Here is a 22,434-nt window from a genome sequence, read left to right as displayed (position 1 = left end):
CCTGTGGGGAGCTATCAATCTGGCCCTAGCAGGAGGGGCTACAATATGAAAATACCAGACAATCGATAGATGAAGTATACAACAACACAATTTGCAGGCTATCATTACAAGCAGTATCAATAACACAATATATACATTTCTGCTTAAAAGGAAGAAAAGAATTGCTCAACTGCAGCAACAGAATCACTTGATACAACAGCAGTAGCAGGAAGTAAGTTCCAGTCTTCAACGGTTTTCAGAAAAAAGCTTATAACTGTTTGTCTCTGCAAATACAGGATCAAGTGAATGTTCCCGGCTATGACATGTTCTTCGAGTGCCGAGGGGACGAACACAACTTGGCAGACTGAGATTAAGGTTGCCTGTCAGGCATTTGTGAAGTCAAGCGATTAATTTTCCTTTGAGTTTCTAGTTCCGGTATGTGGTTTGGTGTCATAAGCAGTAATGTCATATGAAGCACCCATCAGCACTGCAAGATCATAAATCTAGCAATATAATGTCACCCTCTGACTCAATGCAGGTGTCTTGATCATAAAAATTTGATGCGTCGCAATTACAGCCACACACTTTTTTTAAAGGCAAAGACCATGTGAATTTTCGCCACAATGTGCATGCCTCAGTTTATCAAAATTTGGATCAAAATGACAGTACTGCCACAGAAATGGAACCGAACCTGATTCTGAAAACCTTTTTCCTAAGCTACCTGTGGGATAGCATTATGTGTCTGAGAAACGGTTTAAGCGAGCTGAAATCACTGATTCAAATGATTGATCACCAGTGATCAATTTGAATAGGCATGGTAATTAAAAAGTTAACAATGCTAACCTCTTGACCGTAAAATTCTGATCAAGTGCCCCTACCCGTGCAAGCGCCCACCCACTTCCGGAAGTGGGCGCAAGTGGGCACAACCACCCACTTCCAAGTGATTTGAAATTGGCGCCAACTACCACGCAAGTGTCCCCGCCCTTTCTGCACCCTGTTCACTGCTTCATGCATTTTCACTGGACTGCTTGGCTACATTTTTTCTGTCATTTTTTTAATGAAATTGCATATTAAATCACATAACATCATGAAATTCAGTGAAAAAATTTATTGTTTAGCCGCACTTCTGCCGAGGCGATAGTTCATCATAGCCAGGTATCAGCATAGCCATAGCCTTCGCCAGTCACATGAGAATTATACATCACAACTGCTATGATTAAATTATTATTTAACTCTATCCCAAATGAGCTCTTGAATATAGTGAACTGTTCACTACAATAAACATGCATGCCGACCTCTTGAAAAGTGCAAAAATCGTCCTTTTAGTTAAAAATAAAAACCTCCGATATGTCTTAGAAAACATTTGGCTAATTGCCCTTCCATTGAATCTAGTCAAAATTGTAGAAGAAGTAATCCATGTCCAGCTCAATATATTTCTTCTCAGAGTATTCTGATATAAAGACAAATATGATTTAGGTGTCAATGTTCCATATGGTCAGCTCACGTTGACTTAGAAAGCCGAATTCGACTCGCAGGACTATCAGGAGATGTATCAGCACTGGTAACTTCAGATATTGCAAAGGCATATACCAGAGTCAAACTTGGAATTTTAATTTCTATATTAGCAAGCTGCACTGTTCCAGACTATTTAGTGGCTTGGATACAACAGTTCCTTACGGGTAGAAAATTCTTTTGTTTAAAGGATGGGGTGACATCAGGTATAATGAACAGACGAGAGGCGTACCACAGGGATAAGTTATTTCACCACTTTTGTTTAACATTTGTTATTTTCGGTCCCAGTTCATCAGGATGTGCAACTCCTCTATGCTGATGACGTTGAATTTTTCTCCTCATCGTAAGATATCAATACGTTATACCAAATTTTGCAATCATATTTGTCTGAGTCCAGGCTGGATGGACTCTCTTGCTTGCTTAACGTCAAGAAATGCTTGTTACTGGTGTTTCCACTGTCAAATTCGGTTTTTATTTCTCTTTATTACTGAAATGAACCAATAATGCAAATTGCAGCTTTTAAGTACTTAGGGATAACTTATGATGGTACGCTAAACTGGCAGCAACAAATCGAATCAAATGCTGGTAAAGGAGAATGTGCAATTGCATTGTTGCGCCGGTTCAGTAATAAAAACACAGGGATGCACAGAGCTATGTTGTGATGATTTATAAGCTTTATGTCCATACCATTTTCGAATTTGGCTGCATTCTTTTTTCAGCATATGCAGCACACTAACTAAGACCTTTAAAACCACTGGAAAGGCAAGCGCTATGCCTCTGCCTTGGGCTGCCTGGCTTTGTGGCTAACAATGTGCTTTATCTGGAGTCTGGAGTTATTCCACTTGAATGCAGATTTAAGCAATTTACTGTCCTAACCTTCCTGAAGCATTATGATGCATCTCTCTCCCGTATGCAACCAGTTTTCATCAATTCTCCCGAACCATTTTTCATAACAGGTTGGTGGCGTTACCAACAGCCACAAGTTGTTTTTGTTCAAGGGCTGTTATCAAAACTTCAAGTTCGTCTACCAAACTTGATTTCTCCAAAATCTAATTCACTCAAGTTAAAAGTTATCTTTGATGACATTTTTCCAAAACACGCAAAACTTCTTTGTGCACGCATACTTGAAGGTCTACTTGAAGATAATCTAATCAACTTCTTCCTCATTTGATCATTTCAACGGACCCAACAAAAAATTTAGAGAAGGCCAGTGTTGGCATCTTTTCAAATCAGCTTAACTAGTTTTTTGCTCTCTGTCTCACTGATTACACTGCAATATTCCTTGCTGAATTCCTCGTGATAATTCTGGCCATCCGAAAATTGGGTCCACAGAAGTCTAAGTAGTAGTAATGGTTACAGATGTGCTTTCAGTCTGTACACATTTAACTTCTAATAATTGGTCACACCTGCTGAGTATATATTTTACTCTTGTCAAAGACTGATGCCTGCTTTGTCTGGGTTCCCGGACATAGCGGAATCTTTTTAAATGAATCAGCTGACTTGCTCGCATTGTTATTGCTAAGTGGTCTGGTCTTAAATGTTCTTCCTGATTTCTCTTTTATAACAGGAGATAGATTCAAATGCCTTTTATCATTGACTTGTAATGAATCATCCATACTTTCCGCAGATGATTTTCGACATTAAAATTTTGGTGGAACACAAGCAAATGCCTTTCACGCCAGGGTGAGGCGACATTAGCAAGTTTCCACTGTAGAGTTCCGTGCCTAAATTTTTACTTTTATAGATCTGGTTTATCCATAACCAACCTCTGCTTTTTATGTAATGAACCAGAAACTATTGATCTTTTTTTTTCTTTTTTTCCGCCACTTCTCCTTCCTCTGCAGAATGTTCTATATATTTCCAACTAGTAAACTGGGTTTAGTACTCACAACACCAACCATTTGGCTTTTGGTGCCTGCCAATTAGGCACAAGCCATGGTTCTATGATTAGTGCTTTGCACAAGTTCATTGAAGCATCCGGAAGGCGAAACTGCTAGGGTACCGACCATGGGACACTTTATTTTATTATTTTTCTTTTGTTTTTATTTCATGTTTGTTTACTTAGTTTATATATAGGTACTCTCAAAATCTGTGATACCAGTTATTTGCCAAATGATATGTCCTAAATGTTTGCCTTTAACCCTTTTGGTAAGTTGTTGGGTGTACGTTTCAGTCCATCCAGTGTGACCAATCCCACTCATCAGTACGAGCCATGTTTTGTGGCAACAACAACAACAACACGTGAATTAAGCGCGAGACACATGGCACGATTATGTGTGCAATCCATCATACGATGTATCGGAGTCGACTTGTTGCACACGATGATTCGGGACACATGGTACAAATGAGCGAGTGGCACGTAGCTCCGCCCAGAACAGCGCCACTCATGGACGCTTGGAATGACTTTGCAAATAAAGTGAAAACAAACGTGTTTGCCACAATATAAGCAAGATTAAGCAAGCAGCGTAGATGTGTTCCAGCAAGACTACGTCCGCAGTGTCCACTCCATCGATGACCGCCGATGACTATGAGCTGTCAGGCCTAGCTCACTGGGCCGTCAAATGGGAGACCGGAGGTGCTTGGGACATAACTGCGCGCAGCTCATAACGAAGTGCCTTCAGCACAACGTGTACACAATTATGTTGCGCTTAAATTGCATTACATTTGATTTTATCGACGTTGAAGGAAGCGAGTGAGCAAGCTGGGCGAGCTTGCGATCGCTGGGACTAGGTATAGGCGTAGCTCGCTGGCTGCTGGATTCTGGGCAAACAGCTCTAGAAACTTTCGTCCGCGAGCGAAGCCCCCCCCCCCCCCCCCCCTTCCCCACATGCAAACTTTCTTGGATTATCTATGGGGGGTGAGCTTGCTTAGAATTTTATGGGGAGACTGTGTTAAGACTGATCGCATAACAGCTACAACAATGTAACTGATTAAAGATATTCTATGGCCCAAACTACAGTGGACTCTCTTTGAACGGAACCTCAAGGGACCAGGAAAATTGGTTCCATTTATCAGAAGTTCCATTTACTGAGAGACAATGCTGAATACAATTGCATGAATACAAAATCAACCAACTATGAAGATGGTCTTCCGTTTAAGAAGCAGTTCCGTTTCAGAGATTTCCGTTTATTGACATTCCACTGTAGATGCGGACAAAGAACACATAAGACAGGATGAGTGCTTCCCTGTACGTTTTTTCTGTCCCATGTAGTTTGCACCTTAGAACTTCTAGAATATGACACATCAACTAGCTCAAACCCAGATTCTGCACATGACTGATTGCAAGTACAAGACTCACTAGAAATACTGTGGCATCTGGGGCTCACAATGAATGATTGGGTGCGGCTTTTCGCTCCCACTGGCAGCCGGAGTATGAAAGGTACTTTTGATGACCTCTCAGAGAAACGACAATGCCCTGCACCATACTGGTGCGATTGGCAAAGGACTCCCACCCCTGATATATGCAAGGCCCCAGTGTTTCTAAGGAATGCATGCTACTTTCTTAACCTGAAAGTAAAAAAATTATCATCTTCACTTTCTTGAGCTTAAACATAGATCCAGTTCCCTGGAGCAAAATCTGCTGTGCATACTCACACTTGGGACGTTATTGGCCCACTTTGCCACAAGTGTCTTTGAGAAAACCAGTTTTCCATGCAAGCAGCTCAGAGCACGTTCAGCCTGTTCTTTGGTTTCATAAGTGACAAAGCAGTAGCCTCTGGGATGGCCCTTCAGAGGACCAGCCTTGTGGAAGAGGAAGTCAAATTTCTTAACATTGCCATACTTCTTCAGTACTTTAATGAGCTGAAACCTGAAAAAGAAGAGAAGAAAGTTCTTGGCAATATAATCAAGCGCTCTGATGAGCCATAATGTGGACACACATTTCTGAGAAACCAACTGATGCAGAAAGCAACCTCAGGACACCTTCGTAATTCCTCCCCCCCCCCCCCCACCAGAGTTCTTTTAAATAAAATCTTTAGGCACCGTATTCATATTGCAGAGAGAGAGAGAATCTTTATAAAGGTCCACACGAAAGATGATGGCAATTTAAACGGACAGACAACCGCTCAGAACATGAATTAAGATAGCCCCCGCTGATGGAATGATTCCCTATCGAAGTGGCTAAAACAAGCATGTTTTTCTCATTAAACGTGGATTTATATTTTTAATTCATCACTAAAGATAGCGAAAAATGACCTATGGCGCCCCACATGGCAAAAACATGAAGCTGCATAATAGGTCCACCACGTGACCTTCTACTAGTGTACGTGGTTACTGGTCTTTTTATTACCATTGAAATGCAATATACTTTTTATTATAAGTTTTTCCTGACTTACAATGTGCAGATAAGCCTTCATTTGTAGTGAGTAGAAATTGACGCTGCCTTCGCCTTCGATGAGTTAGTTGGCTTGGCTCGTCTATCGACAGAACGATGGCGACGGGGGCCAGCCAGCCATGACGTAGGCGTGTACTTGGGGGGAAAACGCGGTACAAATATAAGAAATGTCTGTACAACAGCGCAAACTTATTGCACCAGCTTCTTGTTTTCAAAAGTGGTTGAAAAGGTCAAAATGCAGGTGGTTAACCCCAGTTGCACACTCACTCCTTTGAAAGCCGAACGATGGGTGGCTTTGCGGGGCGGGCTATCAACATCGCTCTCACTTCTCAGTGTTGCTGGAGTAGGGACTCTTAGTTTTTTTGGAGGATGCTCAGATCAAAAAATCCTTACTAAATATCCATGCGCTTTTGGAAGCAACTGCTTCAGATGTAAACACTACTGAGGGTGAGCTTTGCGTTGCGCCATAAAAAACTAGGTTCTTAAAAATCGGTTGTCAGTCACTTTAAGAGCATGACAGTAACACAATATTGGAAGCCTTATCAAAAGGAGCACTATATAAATAAATTCTCATTGTTTTAATGAACTGTGATATCATCAGGTTTTCTTGCAGCCATATGCAATTCATGTATGTTAGTAACTTAAGAGGAAGTTTGAGATCACAATGTGTGAGGCGTAGCAGGCACAATAGTGATACGACGATACCACTGTAATGCATGATGAAGTGCTACAAGCACTGCATACAACCTATTGCATGTCATGTTTGCAGTCGCTGGACAGAGTGGACATGGCAACAGGGCTGCAGAAGATTTCTGGATGCTATTTCAGAGCATTTGGATCAAAACTGCACACAAACAAAGAACATCGCTGGCTGCAAGCACAGCTGAAATCGTCTGTATGGCTAGAGGTAGGCTTCCCCCATGGCACACAACCGTTGGAATTACCTGTGGAAAGTGCATTCTAAGTGCCATCTTCGAGCACTATGATGTCACCAGGGCAACAGCAGCATTCCATGCTCCTTGGCTTCAAAAGAGGCATCAGCAGTTACATTCTTCAGTGGAAATGGCAACAGTGCCGCGACTATGTCACCTCATGTCCCTCTTTTCATGAAAGTCAGTAACAGAAAATATGGCTTTTGTACCGATTATATTTGTTTGGTTGTGTTGCCATGTCCACACTCTGTTCTGAATTGTATAAGTGAATGTTTTTCAATGGCAGGCTTGCCGTTAAAGCTACCTAGTCACGAAGAAAATCCTAGACTTCCTAGACTTACTACTGCAGGTATGGTTACAGAAGTCCTACAAAAACAAAGTAATCCAACCTAAAATTTATGAAATTCAAGAAAAGCAAGTGTCCACTGATGCGAAATTGTCTGAAATGCAAAGCAGGCATGTAATCATGAAAAATAAACTGGAAAGCTATGGCTGCTGCTTATAACAGGCTCGCCAAGCTTGAAGACTGTCTTGGTAAAACTGACACGCACTTTATGATGATTTCCACTGGTTGATCTAGTGCAAGTTTACGGTTTCCACAGGTTGATATGGATCAACCCACTCCACAATAGAGCACTCCTCGTTGATCTTCTGGGCAGAGAAAGATCTAACTGGTACTCTGATGATGCGTTGCTGTCACTTCCGGATCGGCCAAGTGGCTCGGCTGCTTTCAGCTCTTTTTTGAAGCACTATTTGATATGAGTAGTTAATTCGGGTTTAATGGCGTAAAAGCGACTAAGGCCATGCTGCGCCAGACACAGGACAGTATAAGAGCTAATGTTAAGGCAGCAATAGCTGCATTACCTTAAAGTCGATGTACATAACCGGTTTCATCTAAAAACTCGAACAAGTTTGGGAATGGCACTAGTGGATCATCGCCCAATATTAAGGCAGGATGCAAAGGTATATGTAAGTGATAAAAATTTTTTAAATGTTTCCGCCTCTGTGTTTCAGTGTGTGGACATGATATAATGATGTGGGTTACTGTAAGTGATTCATGACATTTCTCGCATGTTGGTGGGTTTTCATTTCGAAATAAATTGTGTGTTAGATGCGTGTGTCCAATTCGAAGTCGACATAACATTACCTCATAGAGCTGTTCTTGGTGAATGCATGATTTCCACTCGCGAAGCAGGGGTTTAGTCATATGTAACTTGTTATTTACTCACGAGTTCCATTCTTGTTGCCATTTTGATGCTAGGGCCTTACGAACCGCTCGGATACTGTCTTTGTATGGAAGTGTTATGTGTGTTATGCTTTTGTGTGCTGCCATGGATGCGCTTCTATCTGCAGCTTCATTCCCTGCTATCCCAGCATGGCTTCGGACCCAGCAGAATCGTATGGTTCCTCTGTATTTCTTGTTAAATACTATGTTTAAGATATCGCCAAGCAGGGGTTCAGATGCGAAGATTAAGTTTAGGGCTCTTAGGGCACCTAACAAGTCAGTATAAATAATAGCATTCTTCTGCTTGTTGGTAGTAATTTTCTTAACTGCCATCCATATTGCATAAACTTCAGCGGTAAACACTGAAGAAAAATTGTTTATCCAAATGCTATTTTCCCAATTTTTCGGTACAATTCCGACACCTACGTATTCTTGTGTTTTAGAGCTGTCAGTGTAAAATTCTGTGTAATTTTTATATTTTTCTTTAGCTCGAAACTCTTGTATTATGTGTTCTTGTCGAATGTCTTTTTTCTTTACATGTGTTAACACCCAGTCACATAGCTGTGTAAAATTGCACCACGGGGGCAATCTTGGTGGGCTTTCGGCAACCTGCAGGGCTTCAGGAGGGACATCATAAGTCTGACAGTATTGTTCGTGTCATAAGATGTGTGGCCGAATCATGTTTGGTTTATTTGTGTAGTGTACTCGTGATTTGCACTGTGTTACGATGTTGTAGCATATATGTTGTGGTGATGACCGAATTCTTAATACATAGCAAAGTGTAAGTTGTGCTCTGCGGTGCTGTAATGAAGGCTCATTGCAGTCAACGTATAAACTTTGTACAGGCGATGTTTTGTAGGCACCACTCGCAAGTCGTAGGCCAAGATTATGTACTGGATCAAGTCGCTTAGTGTAATACCCCTGACACACGGGCACACTAAAGTCCTTTAGATAAGGGGACATCTACCGGAAAGGCGTTGAAGTGCAATGACACACGACAAAGGAGTATCTCCTTTATGGCAAAGTTCCTTTTCGGGAAAGGAGATCGTGCAACTACTTTTCGAGCGGAAAAGGAGTTACTCTCGCACACAGCGTGCACAACTCATCAATAGAAGGAAACCTGCCACACAACTACGGTGCCCATAGGTATTTTTTTTACCTTGCGAAAATGTTTTAATTGTCAGCGGTCATACAATTTGTCGAATAGTGAAGATTTCCTCTAGCTATACTCTCAAACGCTCGCATAACGTCGCTAGTGCCGCCATGTTGAATTCCGACAGTGTCGTCGTCGTTTGCTGCGCGCATGTGGTGTGTTCACATCGCGAGATGGAGACTGCGCAATCGGCGCCCGCAGGAAATACCCAGAAGAAACCACAGTTGTTGGAATAACATATTGAATAGAACGCGTTACGCCTGCGTGCACAAAGGAAGGGACGACAAAGACGTGAAAAAGGACGACAGAAACGCGGGCATCACCAGAATAAACAGCACGCGCAGCAAAACACCGGCTGCACATAGTTGCTGGACCACGTTAAATGGCTGCTCACAACGAAAAAACACGAATAAAATAAACGACTATAAGCATTATTAGCCATCAACAATGAAAAAAATGTATTTTTAGGTTCTACAGTAGCTAAGTGTAATTAAATACGCAGCTTTTTAAGAATGTTTTCTCTCTTGTGGCTTTAACAGCCAGCGCTATTTTTCTTGCAGCGCTCATCTGAGGAACTACCTGAAGAAGTTCAGTGTGGTGCCATGTGTCATCGGCGCAACTCCTTTCTGCAAAGGGTCCTTCAGAGTAGCAAAAGGGGTTTACTGGAAAGGACTTTAGTTTTGCCCGTGTGTCAGGGGTATAAGACTGCCTAGCTGCACCATAACCTACACTGCCGTAGTCGAGGATGCTACGTACAAGGATTTGGTATATACGTAGTAGACATGTTCGGTCGAATCCCCAGTGCTTATGCGATAAAACCTTGAGGATATTTAGTGCTTTATTTGCTTTAATTTTAGTTGCGTTAATGTGGACCAGGGAGTTCAGTATTGTGTCAAAAGTTACGCCTAGAAATTTGTAGTGTTCTTTGACTGGCAGCGCTGTACCATGCAATGTGAGAGCTGGAGTGCAGTGTAACCATCGCTTCCGGGAAAAGAGAACTGTAACAGTTTTGTGTGTTGAGAACTGGAAACCATTTTTGTCAGCCCATTGTGTAAGATTATTTATCGATATTTCTAGTTGTCGTTCGCAGGTGGCTAAGTTTGAGGTGCGGCAAGCCACTTGCAAATTGTCAACATATATTGAGTGCGTAACAGATGATGGGATGATCTTATTTACAGAACTCATTTTGACTATGAAGAGCGTTGTGCTCAGAATGCAACCTTGTGGAACGCCATTTTCTTGTGTGAATGTGCGCGAGAGTATTGTGCCAGGACGTACTCGAAATGTTCGGTTTGACATGAAATCGCATAGACAATTTATCGTTCTTCCTCGAATTCCCATGTCAGCCAGGTCTCTCAAAATTCCATATCGCCATGTGGTATCATACGCCTTTTCTAAATCAAAGAAAACCGCGAGGCAGTATTGCTTGTGAAGAAACGCATCACGTATTTCATGCATGAGATGGTCAGTGGTGGAGCAGCCCTTTTTGTACCCGCACTGGTGCTTGTCTATTAGGCTTCTTGTTTCAAGGATGAATGTGAGACTTATGTTTATAATGCTCTCATAGGATTTGGCTAGACAACCTGTTAGTGCAATGGGTCTATAGCTGCTAGGGAATGTTGCGGGTTTACCAGGTTTTAGAAAAGGCACTACTACCGCTTTTTTCCAATCTGTAGGCATTACCCCAGACTCTCATACCTTGAAGAATTTAAGAAGTGCCTCAACCGATGCTTCAGACAGGTGTGCCAGCATTGTGTAGTGGACACGGTCAAGACCTGTTGCCGTTTTTTTACCAGCAGAAAGAACTCTGTTTAATTCATGTATTGTGAGGGGATTATTATACATTTCAGCTCAAGCCCCAGTGGTGGGCAGTCTCTTTTTCTCTGCTGACTCTTTATATTTTAAGAATGTATTTGAACAGTTTGCCAAGTTGGATATGTTATAAAAGTGTTCACCTAATAAGTTGGCCTGGCCCTGTAGTGTTTGTGTGCCTGGACATGTAAGTAGTGGTATTGTGTATGATGAGTACTCTCCTCTAAATTTCCTCACCTGGTCCCACATTAGTTTTGATGTGACTGTACTATTGATTGAAGATATGTATTTTTGCCATGATAATTTCTCCGTATTTCTTCGAATAAATCGTGCTTTGGCTTTGGCCTGTTTGAAATTTAGAAGATTGTTATAAGTGGGGTACCTCCATAGGATTCCCCAGGCCTTATTTTGTTCTTTTTTGGCTTCAGTACATTCGTTTGTCCACCAGGGATTTAGCTTTTTGCGCACAATACTGGATGACTGGGGTATCGTCTTTTCTGCCGCTGAGATTATAACTTCAGTGATTTTTTGATTAAGTTCATCAATACTAAGCTCTGGCAAAAAGACATTTTCCAGTTTCGTGTTCTCCGTAAAAACCGGCCAGTCAGCTAGCTATAATTTCCATTGGCGTGGTCTAGGTACTAAGGTTTGTGGTGATGATAGGAGTTTGATGAGTGGAGGTAAGTGATCGCTACCATATGACGTGTCGAGAGCTTCCCATTTAAGATCAGTAAAAAGAGAGGGCGAACAAAGAGCTAAATCTAAACAACTAAAAGCGTGGGAAGTCGGTGAGAAATAAGTTGGCGCACCTGAGTTTAAAAGACCGATGTCATTTGACAGAATAAAATCTTCAACGAGTTGCCTGCCCTCTTTGGTCAGTTTTGACACGGCCCCAAAGAGTACAATGAGCATTAAAATCTCCTACTAAAACAAATGGCTCCGGTAACTGATCTGTTAGATATTCTAAGTCTTCAATAGTAAAATGTGTGTGAGGTGGAATATACAGTGAGCAAATGGTGATGGTTTTGTAGGATACAATGGTGCCAGCTACGGCCTCTGAAGATGTATTCAATTGGACATTTCGGGCAGGAGTGTCGCCCTGCACGACTATAGCCACTCCACCTGACAAATGGCTGGAACATTCACGGTCGCTTCGGACAATGGTGAAACCTTTGAGAATTTGACTATTTTTTGGACCGAGATTTGTTTCCTGGAGACATACTGCAACTGGTGAAAAGCTGTTGATGTCTTCGATGTCACCAAGATTGTGTATGAGACCTCTACAATTCGAATGGATAATAAAAGCCATTTTGAAAGTGAAAGGTAAGAAATGGCACTACGGAAAGAATAAGAGGTGAGATGTTAGGTGACATGGATTTAAAAAGGCTAATACAAATGAGCGGTAACCTTTAAGTTATCGCTTTCTTATTTTGAGTGGTTATTGAGATTTTGTCCCTCTTACTGCGCTCGAGAGCGCTTGTCCTTCAGTGTCAATGACACCGAGGTTTTTGTGTCCACCTCCATCGCTCTCTCTGAGGTGCTGGAGGACCGAGAGCTTGGCGCGGAGACACGTGTCTCAGGCCTTAGAGTTCACTTGATCTTTGGGCCCTACGGGACTGGTGTCTGCAGGGCCTTTGAAGAGGATGGAGCAGCGTCGGCTGCTTCCATCATGGGGGCGGGAGGGGTCACTGCAGGACCAGTGCGCGTGAGCTCGGAAGACTCGGGAGGCCTCTGTGACGCTGCCTCCATCTGCGTCACATCGGCATAACTTCTTTGCAGAAGGTACGATAGCCGCTTTCTGGCTTCACAGAACGAGATTTTTTCCTTAACAGTTAGTGCAATTACTTCTTTTTCTTTTTTCCAACAAGGGCAAGACCGCGAGTAAGCTGGATGATCTCCTTTGCAGTTAACACAATGTGGCGAAGAGGTGCAGTTGTCAGATTGGTGATCATTGGAGCTGCATTTAGCACAGGTTGCTTGGCCTCGGCATGCATGTGAAGCATGTCCAAACCTTTGGCACTTGAAACATCGTCTAGGATTTGGGATATATGGTCTCACATTGACTTTAACATACCCTGCATCGAGCGAAGTAGGCATTACACTTGTTCCGAAGGTGAGTATAACATGCTTAGTAGGGATCTCTTGGTCATTTATGCGGATTGCTATTCTTTGTACTTCAGTAACATTTTGTTCCTGGAAAACTTCCAACAGTTCCGCATCGCTCAAGCCTATAAAGTCTTCTTCAGATATTACTCCCCTGCTTGTATTAAGTGTTCTGTGGGCTGAAACTGTGACTGTCGCATTGCCAATACTGGTAAGTTCAGAGAGCTTCTCTGCTTGATCTTTATCATTCAGTTCTAGGAGGAGGTCCCCGCTAGACATTTTGGAGGCTTTGTATGTCGGTCAGATTTTATCTTTCAGGCATTTGGCTACAAGGAATGGAGAGAGCTTTCTAACTGGCATGTTGCTTTCGCTGTGGATTACATAGTACTTGGGGAAAGATGGAATATTGCTCCAAAAGGAGAATTGGAATGGTACTTCGGTGCGGCATCTTTTCAGATGCCGATCGTAAACAACAGAGGCTTGCACTGCCATGGAAAATGTGTATGTTTGGCAATAGCGCTGACCGCCCACCACGGAGCCCGACGAGGGGACGCGGCAGAGCTTGTGTACAAGCCTGCATGACGCCAGCCATACGCCGTCACTATAACCAAATATGGTGTACCCAAGGTAGGATAGCCACACAAGGTTGGCCCTTGCCGCCGTGGAGAAAGGAAGTATATGGATGAGAAAAGAAGACAGGAAAGGTCAAAAGTGAAAGATAAAGAGGAAGATTTGGGGAGAGAGAGACAGGAAAAGGCGACTGCCGATTTCCCCCAGGTGGGTCATTCTGGAGGTGCCGTCTATGTGAAGCGGAGGCCAAAAGGGTGTGTTGCCTCCGCCGGGGGGCCTTAACAGTCCAATCACCCAGCATCGGCTCAACCCCCCCGATCCCCCTTTCCCGAGACATGGCTAAGCCACGCACAGCTACACGCGGGAAGGGCCAACCCTCGTGTGCTCGGGTACGTGGTGTCGCAACACACCAAACGCCTGCTGACACAGATGCCCCAGCGGGGGTTTGATATGATGGGCGGATGCTGCACTCCCTGCAAGAGCATGTCTATTTTTCGCTGGTCGATCTGGATTGGGTCGCCCCGCATCTAATTTTGTTGCTCTTTCACGGATTTGGAACCGTGCTCTAGATTGACCAGTGGAATTCACTATTAGCGTCTTTCGCAGACAGACGCCTTAGAAAATCGTTCATGGGGAGGGATTAAAGGAGGAGGAACTGACACTGAAGAAATTTTGATGAAAAAAGCTAATGCCAACACCTTTGATGGTATACTGAATCATAAAGTTATCAGCAGTGGGCAAATTCACTGGCTCGGTAAAAAGATTCATGGTAGAGAACGCCCTATCATAGGGTTGCCGACTTCAGACAGACGAAAGTAAAATCCTAAGCAACTGTTCTAAGCCTAAAGGATCTCAAAAAAGCATAAGCAAGAACTTTAAGGAAATATTTGTCACAATCCAGTAACGCTAATGGCTTTTTAAATCTGAGGAAAGGTTGAAGGGAGCTAAAGTTGAATTGGTTTACGAAAAATTAACCACTTCAAGTGCTATGCGCACAAATGTGCAAGGGAAGACAGTGCGTCAAAATCAAAAGCACATATTAATATTATGATATTTAAAAAAGAGTTGTAAAGATCTTGAAATATTTCTGACTAGACTTGTGCTGCAAGTCTGAATATGTATAAAGTGCTTTAGTAAAATGAGTTGGAAAGTAGATAGCTGGATATGTGCCCTCGGGGTTATTGTTTTCACAATGTTGTACATCAGGCATATATTTCAAGTGTCTGGATAGGTGCTGTCCAAGTATTCTAGACATGAAACAGTTGAGGTTTGCATCTTTGACGTTCCTGTAAAAAATTATTGCATGGAGTCCACATTCTGTAAGCTTGACAAAGCTTTCTGAAGAATTGGACATTCCTAATTTGGTCTGCAGCTGTATGCTTTTCATGATTCTGAAGGCACAAAAAATGTTATAAAACTATATTTTATATGGACAGAATTATTGGCAATTGAAAGGGTTAAAAGCGAATAATGTTCTTTACACCTGGAATGAGGAAGCCCAAGAGCATGATAAGTGTTACGCACCAGTGCAGAGTGATACTGCCCAATGCTGCAACCTTCTGAACTTCAAAATAATAAAGAACAATGTGAGAAGCATCGTGAATAAAGTCGCAGAATAGAAGCAACAGTTTTGAAACATGAGCCGGATGTTATAGTGATCACCGACACCTGACATCATAAGGATACTCTCTACACAGAAGCTACACCCCTTCCTATGTATTAGTTAGAAAGGATTGTAATGCAAGTGGCAGTGGGGTTCCATTAAGGTTTCGTGAAAACCCAAATTTTCCCATACATTTATGTTGAGGGTGACATTGAAGCACTGTGGATTAAGACTATGCTGCACAACCACACAGTTTACATCGGTGGCATGTATAGGTCTCCACATGTCCCAGTTCAAGTACTTTCAAGTCTTCAATGCTTTATGGACAATAATTTGCATTATGATATCTTACTGCTACAGAATTTTACTTTTACAGATTGAAAGTAATAATTTTGCATGTGGAACCACAGAAATCTCTAGTTGTGAACAGTTAATGGGGCTTATTTTCTGCTACAGTTGAACCCAAATAACAATTTCACAAGAATGTACGCAAGTACTTCAGCTATCCTCGACTCTGAATTTGGCATCTTTTGCTAACACATGTGAACCTAGCGAGGTGTGTCAGACCACAAGAAAGTAGTATTGTCCTTAAACAAGTCCCCAAGCAGCTTTTGCCCTTCCTTCAAGAGCCTTGGTCTTAACTTCACTGCTGCTGACAATGTAGGTGCTCCAGAAACTCTAGAGGGCTCTGTTGGGTGGTTCACTGCGCTTTATCAATCAAATCACACTACAGATGACTTCTGGGAGTATTTCTTTAACTTAGTGAATCAGTGTATTTAACTTATACGGGTGTAATCATTTTTAAGTTTTCCGGAATTTTTAGAAATCACTTGTTGCAGATAATGTAATTCTAGTCCTTGAGCTGGATTATTTAGAGAGGCGGACATTACATGCAAGAGAAATCTAAACACGCAGTCAACTCATTTTTAAAAATTGCCAATTAACTTCTTAATTACTTTACAGCACATAGTGAAATTTACAAATTGTAGCCGGCGAGTTTGGAAGGCGATATATCCACTAGAAATGAATTTCTACATTGACACCATTTTGGAGATATATGCCACCAAACTTGTCGTAAAAATGCATTGCTGTTCCACTTACTTTTATAACAAAACAATATTTTATGCATTGATGCGCAAAAGTAACTGAAATGCTCATGTGTTTATTTCGTCCCACATTTTGGGGAACACCTCCAAACAGGTGTCATCCTGGAGATTCCTTTCAAGTGGATAAGTCTTGCAAACTCACCGGCTACTATTCATAAATTGTAATACGTGCCGTAAAGTAATTAATTAGAAAGCTCATCAGTGAATTTTCGTTACTTATATGAATACATGTTTCGATTTCTCGTGCTACTAACCTCCATCTCCTGAAATAATCCAGCTCAAGGGCGAGAATTATGCTACCTGTCACAGGTGATTTTTTTTAATTATAGTAAACTTCACAATGATCACCCCATATAAGTAAGTATAAGTTTATTTTCCAGGTTCAAATGAAGGGTTTTCTGGCAAAGATCCTCAGGCTACCAGAGAAATAATACAGGCAGAAGAAAGCTACAATGAAAGTGTAATATGTGCACGAATATTCCCAGAGTGCTTGTGATCACTTAGCAAAAATCGCAAGCAGCTTGTGGAAGACTCCAAACAAAAGTCTTTTTTTTTAACATCGCAGTCCCTAGGTTCCTAAGTGAGGCACCTGACAAATTTTGGAGGTATGTCAACCCCAATCCAAAATGCAACCTTCCACTGAAAGTTTCAATAACTACATCGGTTTACACTCCAGATACACCGAACACAAGATTGACAGGCTACCTATAACAGATGTTAAAATATCTGAGCAAGGAGCAAGGAGTGTTTAATCGTTTATTAAATGTAAAGATAAAGAAAAGCCCAGGACTGAATAGTATAATAAATTTCTGTACTGGTACACCAAATGGGACTCAAAATACTTGGCTTTTACTTTCTGCTCCTCCCTTAGCAATGGTTCTTTTCCCAGGGCATGCAAACACGCAAAAACTTGTCCTTAAAAGTGGCAAAAAAAAAAAAAAGACCAATCTCACTTGCAAGCACCCACACAAAGCTGATCGAACACATTCTGCTGAACATGCCTTGACTTATAATAATATTACCATACATAATTTGTTAGCTGCTGTTGCAGCTTGGGTGGCGTTAGGGCAAACAATACACCAAGCCCATCGACAAATATGTCAGGTAGTAGGAATGAAGGAAAAAGGGTTAATTGGCTTGGTTACATGGCTCCAGCTAGGAAAGCCAAATCCATGCAGGAGCAAGTTAAACGTTCAAGTTCACACCAGGACCCTCTGTCCTTAGTGCCCAAGAAGTCTCTGCTTTTAATACCGTCGTCTTCCCTAGGTGAGTCAACTAGCGAATCTGAAGACTGTTTAGCAGCAAATCCCAATCATCGAATCCATTGTGATACCACGCCCATGCTCTTGCAACACTCCGCAGTAACACTGCCTCCGAAACCCTATGGTATGGAATATACAGCAGGATAGCAACCTGCGAATCCAAGGTCGTCATCATTATTCGGTAGCATTTGATGTTGGCTCCCTCATCATTAGCTCAGGCTGTGGGTAGTGGTGGGGGTAGTGGCCTTTTGTGGACCCGTCAACAGTTGGTGTCCACGCTGCATTGACTTCTGGATAGGCACTGATGGATGGGGAGGGGGGCTGCCTTGTGGCAACTGTCTAATTAACGCCTTTGTGGTGTTGAGATGTAACACTATCAACATGGTCTTCAGAAAGCCCTATACACTACCTCTCAGCTTATTTAATTAGTTCTGTACTTTTTGGAAATTATTAACTCTCGCAGCCATCTACATAAGTTTCATAGATTTTGCAAAAGCATTCAATGAATTCTCTCGAGAAAAATTATTAAAAATAAAAATTATGGTTAAGAATGCTTCTCTTGTGCAATGACTTTTCTTATTTGCATGTTTGTAAACAGTACGTAGAGATGGAGGAAACAAAATCTAGACTTTCATTTGTATTCATCTGGGATACCTCAGTGTACATGCCGCATTCTATTTGTTAGATTTATTTGTGATTTCCTGAACAACATAAAAGAGGGTACAGATCGCGGGCACCCTCTTTTAAGGCAATGCACCAACCAGGCTTTTTGCAGATGATTATACCTTACAGAGTAAAACAGAAACCCACAACAAACCAAGAAGTGTTACGACTGTAACTTGCAGAAGAACAAGAATGTGATGATGAATCCAAATTGGAGCTAAACCTAGTTAAAACAGTAACAATTGTTGCTAGAAAGAAAACACTCCTAGACTAACAGCACTGATAATTATGAATTAAAGACAACCTTAATACAAGTTCTTAGGTATGCCATTTAACCCTGATCTGCAAAGGAATGACCATATAGATTATGTACGTGCTAAGGCTAACAGGCCAAGATGTACGCAATGAAAGATAAGCAAGGTAATATCATCAGCAATTTAAGATGCAAAAGCAGTGAAAGAATTCTATACTGCCCTGTACAGTACCTAGAGCAGCCATGATACCTCCATTCGAAGTAGTAATGAACAGGTTAAAGAGGTTCCATATATAACTAGCGATAAAGTTAGAGGGGCCTTGCAAGACATGAACCGGGGAAAAGTGGCAGAAGATGGAATAACAGTTGATTTAATCAGATAGAGGTGATATAATGCTTGAAAAGCTTGCGGCCTTCATATGAAATATCTCACAGCTTCCAGGGTTCCAGAGAACTGGAAGAATGCCAACATTATACTAATCCACAAAAAGGGAGACGTCAAAGAATTGAAAATTTATAGGCCCATTAGTTTACTTCCAGTATTGTATAAAATATTCACCAAGATAATTTCCTATAGAATAAGTGCAACACTTCAGTCAACCAAGAGAACAGGCTGGCTTCAGGAAGAGGTATTCTACAATGGATCACATCCAAGTCATCAATCAGGTAATCCAGAAATCTGTAGAGCACAATCAACTTCTCTATATGGCTTTCATTGATTATGAAAAGGCATTTAATTCAGTAGAGATACCAGCACTCACAGAGACATTACGTAATGAAGGGGTACAGGACGTTTACGTGAATATCTTGGAAAATATTTACAATGATTCCACAGCTACCTTGATTCTCCACAAGTAGAAAGATACCTATAAAAAAAGGGGTCAGGCAAGGGGACACAATTTGTCCAATGCTATTCACTGCGTACTTGGAAGAAGTATTCAAGCTATTAAACTGGGAAGGCTAAAGAGTGAGGACCAACGGCGAATATCTCGGCAACCTTCAGTTTGCAGATGACATTGTCCGGTTCAGCAACAGTGGGGATGAGTTACAACAAATGATTGAGTACCTTAACAGTGAGAGAGTCTAAGAGTGGGATTGAAGATTTAAGATAATGCTTAACAGCCTGGCAATGGAACAAGAGTTCAGGATTGCCAGTCAGCCTCTAGAGTCTGTGAAGGAGTGTTTACCTAGGTCAATTACTCACAGGGGACCCTGATCATGAGAAGGAAATTTACAGAAGAATAAAAATGGGTTGGAGTGCATATGGCAGACATTGTCAGATCCTGACTGGAAGCTTACCACTATCACTGAAAAAAAACGTGTACAATCAATGCATTCTGCAGGTGCTAACATATGGGGCAGAAACTTAGAGACTGACAAAGAAGCTCGTGAACATGTTAAGGACCTTGCAAAGAGTGATGGAACCAAGAGCGTTGGGCGTAACGTTAAGAGATGGGAGGAGAATGCTGTGTATCAGAGAGCAAATGGGGACAGCCGATATTCTAATTGAGATTAAAAAAGAATGGTGCTGGGCAGGCCATGTAATGCGTAGGTTAGACAACCGGTAGACTATTAGTGTTACAGAATGGGCGCCAAGAGTGCAGTTGAAGATCACAGAAAACTAGGTGGGGTGATGAAATTAGGAAATTCACAGGCAGAAGTTGGAATGAGTTGGCGCAGGACTGGAGTAAATGGAGATTGCAGGGAGAGGCCTCCGTCCTGCAGTGGACATAAAATAGGCTATGATGATGGCTAACAAAGCGTTGTGGGCGCCTCAGGCATAGCTCATATCTTGCAAACAAAGAAATACAGAGCTTAGCCTACAGAACGCTACTTAGACCAATCATTGGGTATGTGAAGATAGTCTGGGATCCATACACAGCAAGCAATATCTTGAAAACTGAAAAAATCTAGCGCCTTGCCATCAGGTTCATGCTTAACAGCTACCACTGCTCAGATACCTCCTCTCTGCTTTGTATAAGTGCTAATCTTAATTCCTTACAATCAATCTAAAACTGAATACGAAATCAAAAATACCTCTGTTCTATAATTTATAATCATGTCCATGTCAACAGGCCCAATTCTTTTGAGGTTCATTGCAATGAAGCCTTTAGACACCGACATTAAATATTCATCTTTGTTTTTGCTCACTGCGTCGGTTGGTTTAAGTTGATTTTTTTTCACAATGAATAATCAATGAGTGGAATTCCCTTTCTAATGTGGCCGTATCATCCTATAAGTTGACGCACTTATATACTGCATTATTGGCCTTCTTGTATGTAACAACTAGATAAGAAATAAAAGTACAACGGGTTTCTCGATGAAGCTGTCATTTTGGTTGATGGTGCTTCGCTTTTTTTACTGCAGTCATTTGTTCCTTTCTGGTTCTACTTTCATTGCTTTCTTTGCTTTACTGTCTACTTTGGTGGCACATGCATTTGTTAGCCAACCAGATACGGCATACCATTTCCTGTTGATACAATCCTTGGTTTTGTTGTCGTTTGTAATATATACACGCATTGTTATTCCCTTTAGAAACTGTACAGGGCTGACAGTATTCGTAAATAAATTTCATAACACCAAATGATGCCTTAAAGCCATAGTCAGCATAATAACATTAGTTTCAACAGAGGAGTCTGGTACGCGCATTGATTTAGCGCAGCGCTTAACAAAACAGTAATGAAACAACGTTTAACCAGTAAATTTAGTTCCTATGTAGACAGTGAGATGCCGTTGCCACTGGCCAACGCAAACGGAGGGTAAATATGCAGTGCCAGTAAATGCAGCAACGACAGACACTAAGCTAGCTTTATAAATGCCAAGCACAGAGGCAAGATGTTCCGAAGATCATTTAAGAAAGCTTGACGCTACCAAACTCACTCGGTCAGACGGCTGTCAAGGTTTCCGACCCATATTCGTTTGTCGTCTGTCTCATGGGGTAATGGTTCCACAGGCAGTGGTATCCTGGCGTCCTTTGCACAAGCGAAAATCGAAACGTGATTATTAGACACAGACACTACACGGAACAGGTGAACGAACCGCAGACATGCAAGAGCAGGAACACCGGAACGCGAACGACACAGCTATCGGAAGAGATGACCTAAGGAAATGCCAAGAAAATTCACATTCTCCTTACCATTTCTACTCAAGCTTTAAGTTTTTGTACAAACGTCATGCAACATCACAGCGGAAAAAGCGCAAACCCCTTCTGCTTTCCGCCGCGTTCACGCTAAACGCTAAACCATGGCTAAACTACGCTCAACAAAAGCTGGCTCAAAGACGGAAACGGAACCAGAGGAAGCGCTGACGGCATAGTGCTAGAGTGCAACAAAGAACGTCAAGCGGAAAGTCAGAGAGATTGAAATAATCTCATGGGTGGCGGCAATGGATAGGAAACCTGCCATGAGGAACTACTTAAGAAGAAAAAACGAAATCAGAAAAGCAGCAATTTATGAACTCGAAGGGAAGCTCATTACTGCTCATTACTTTTCGAAGCGAGATCGCGATGCCTTAGAACACGAGTTATAAGAAGGAAGAAGAAGCATGTGCTTGCTGCGGTAAAGCTAGGGAAACGATGGAGCATGTTTTATTAGAATGTGAAGACGTCTGCCCAGCGGTCGACTTAGGCAGCACTGGCGTCCTTGAAGGCCTTGGGTTCAGGGGAAAAGTAAATTGGGCTCTCTGCAATGGTCAGGCGGCGCAGCGATCGGCTCAGCCGCCAGCGCCACCGTCCACCGGGTCAGTTGCGAATCACTGGACGGAGACATGCTTCGGCGGCAGTCGTTTGAAATCTGTCGGACGTTCTAAATTGCGGTTTTAAGGCAATCGAAAACATCGAGGCCCATTTAATTTTGGACCACCGATGCTTGAAAAAGGACGTCAAATTTACGACTGCAACCATGTATGGCGTGTCAAAGAAGTAAACAGC

At 42.0% G+C, this 22,434-nt stretch overlaps 1 protein-coding gene across 1 annotated transcript in view; it reads right to left on the bottom strand.

Annotated features, from left to right (window-relative positions):
• LOC135907470 (probable RNA-binding protein 18) overlaps nucleotides 1-21,804 on the bottom strand; it is a 51,387-nt gene extending 29,583 nt beyond the window's left edge. Inside the window, exons 1-3 of the mRNA XM_065439167.1 lie at nucleotides 21,643-21,804; nucleotides 21,387-21,478; nucleotides 5,086-5,299 (exon numbers count right to left, since the gene is read on the bottom strand). Of these exons, the coding sequence (XP_065295239.1) occupies nucleotides 5,086-5,299; nucleotides 21,387-21,478; nucleotides 21,643-21,645 (309 nt within the window). The 5' untranslated portion in view covers nucleotides 21,646-21,804. The remainder of the gene's footprint in view (nucleotides 1-5,085; nucleotides 5,300-21,386; nucleotides 21,479-21,642) is intronic.
• Between the last annotated feature and the right edge of the window lie 630 nt (nucleotides 21,805-22,434).

Source organism: Dermacentor albipictus, chromosome 1 (assembly GCF_038994185.2).
Source record: "Dermacentor albipictus isolate Rhodes 1998 colony chromosome 1, USDA_Dalb.pri_finalv2, whole genome shotgun sequence".
Classification (NCBI taxonomy): domain Eukaryota; kingdom Metazoa; phylum Arthropoda; class Arachnida; order Ixodida; family Ixodidae; genus Dermacentor; species Dermacentor albipictus.
This window is presented reverse-complemented; position numbering and strand designations above follow the sequence as displayed.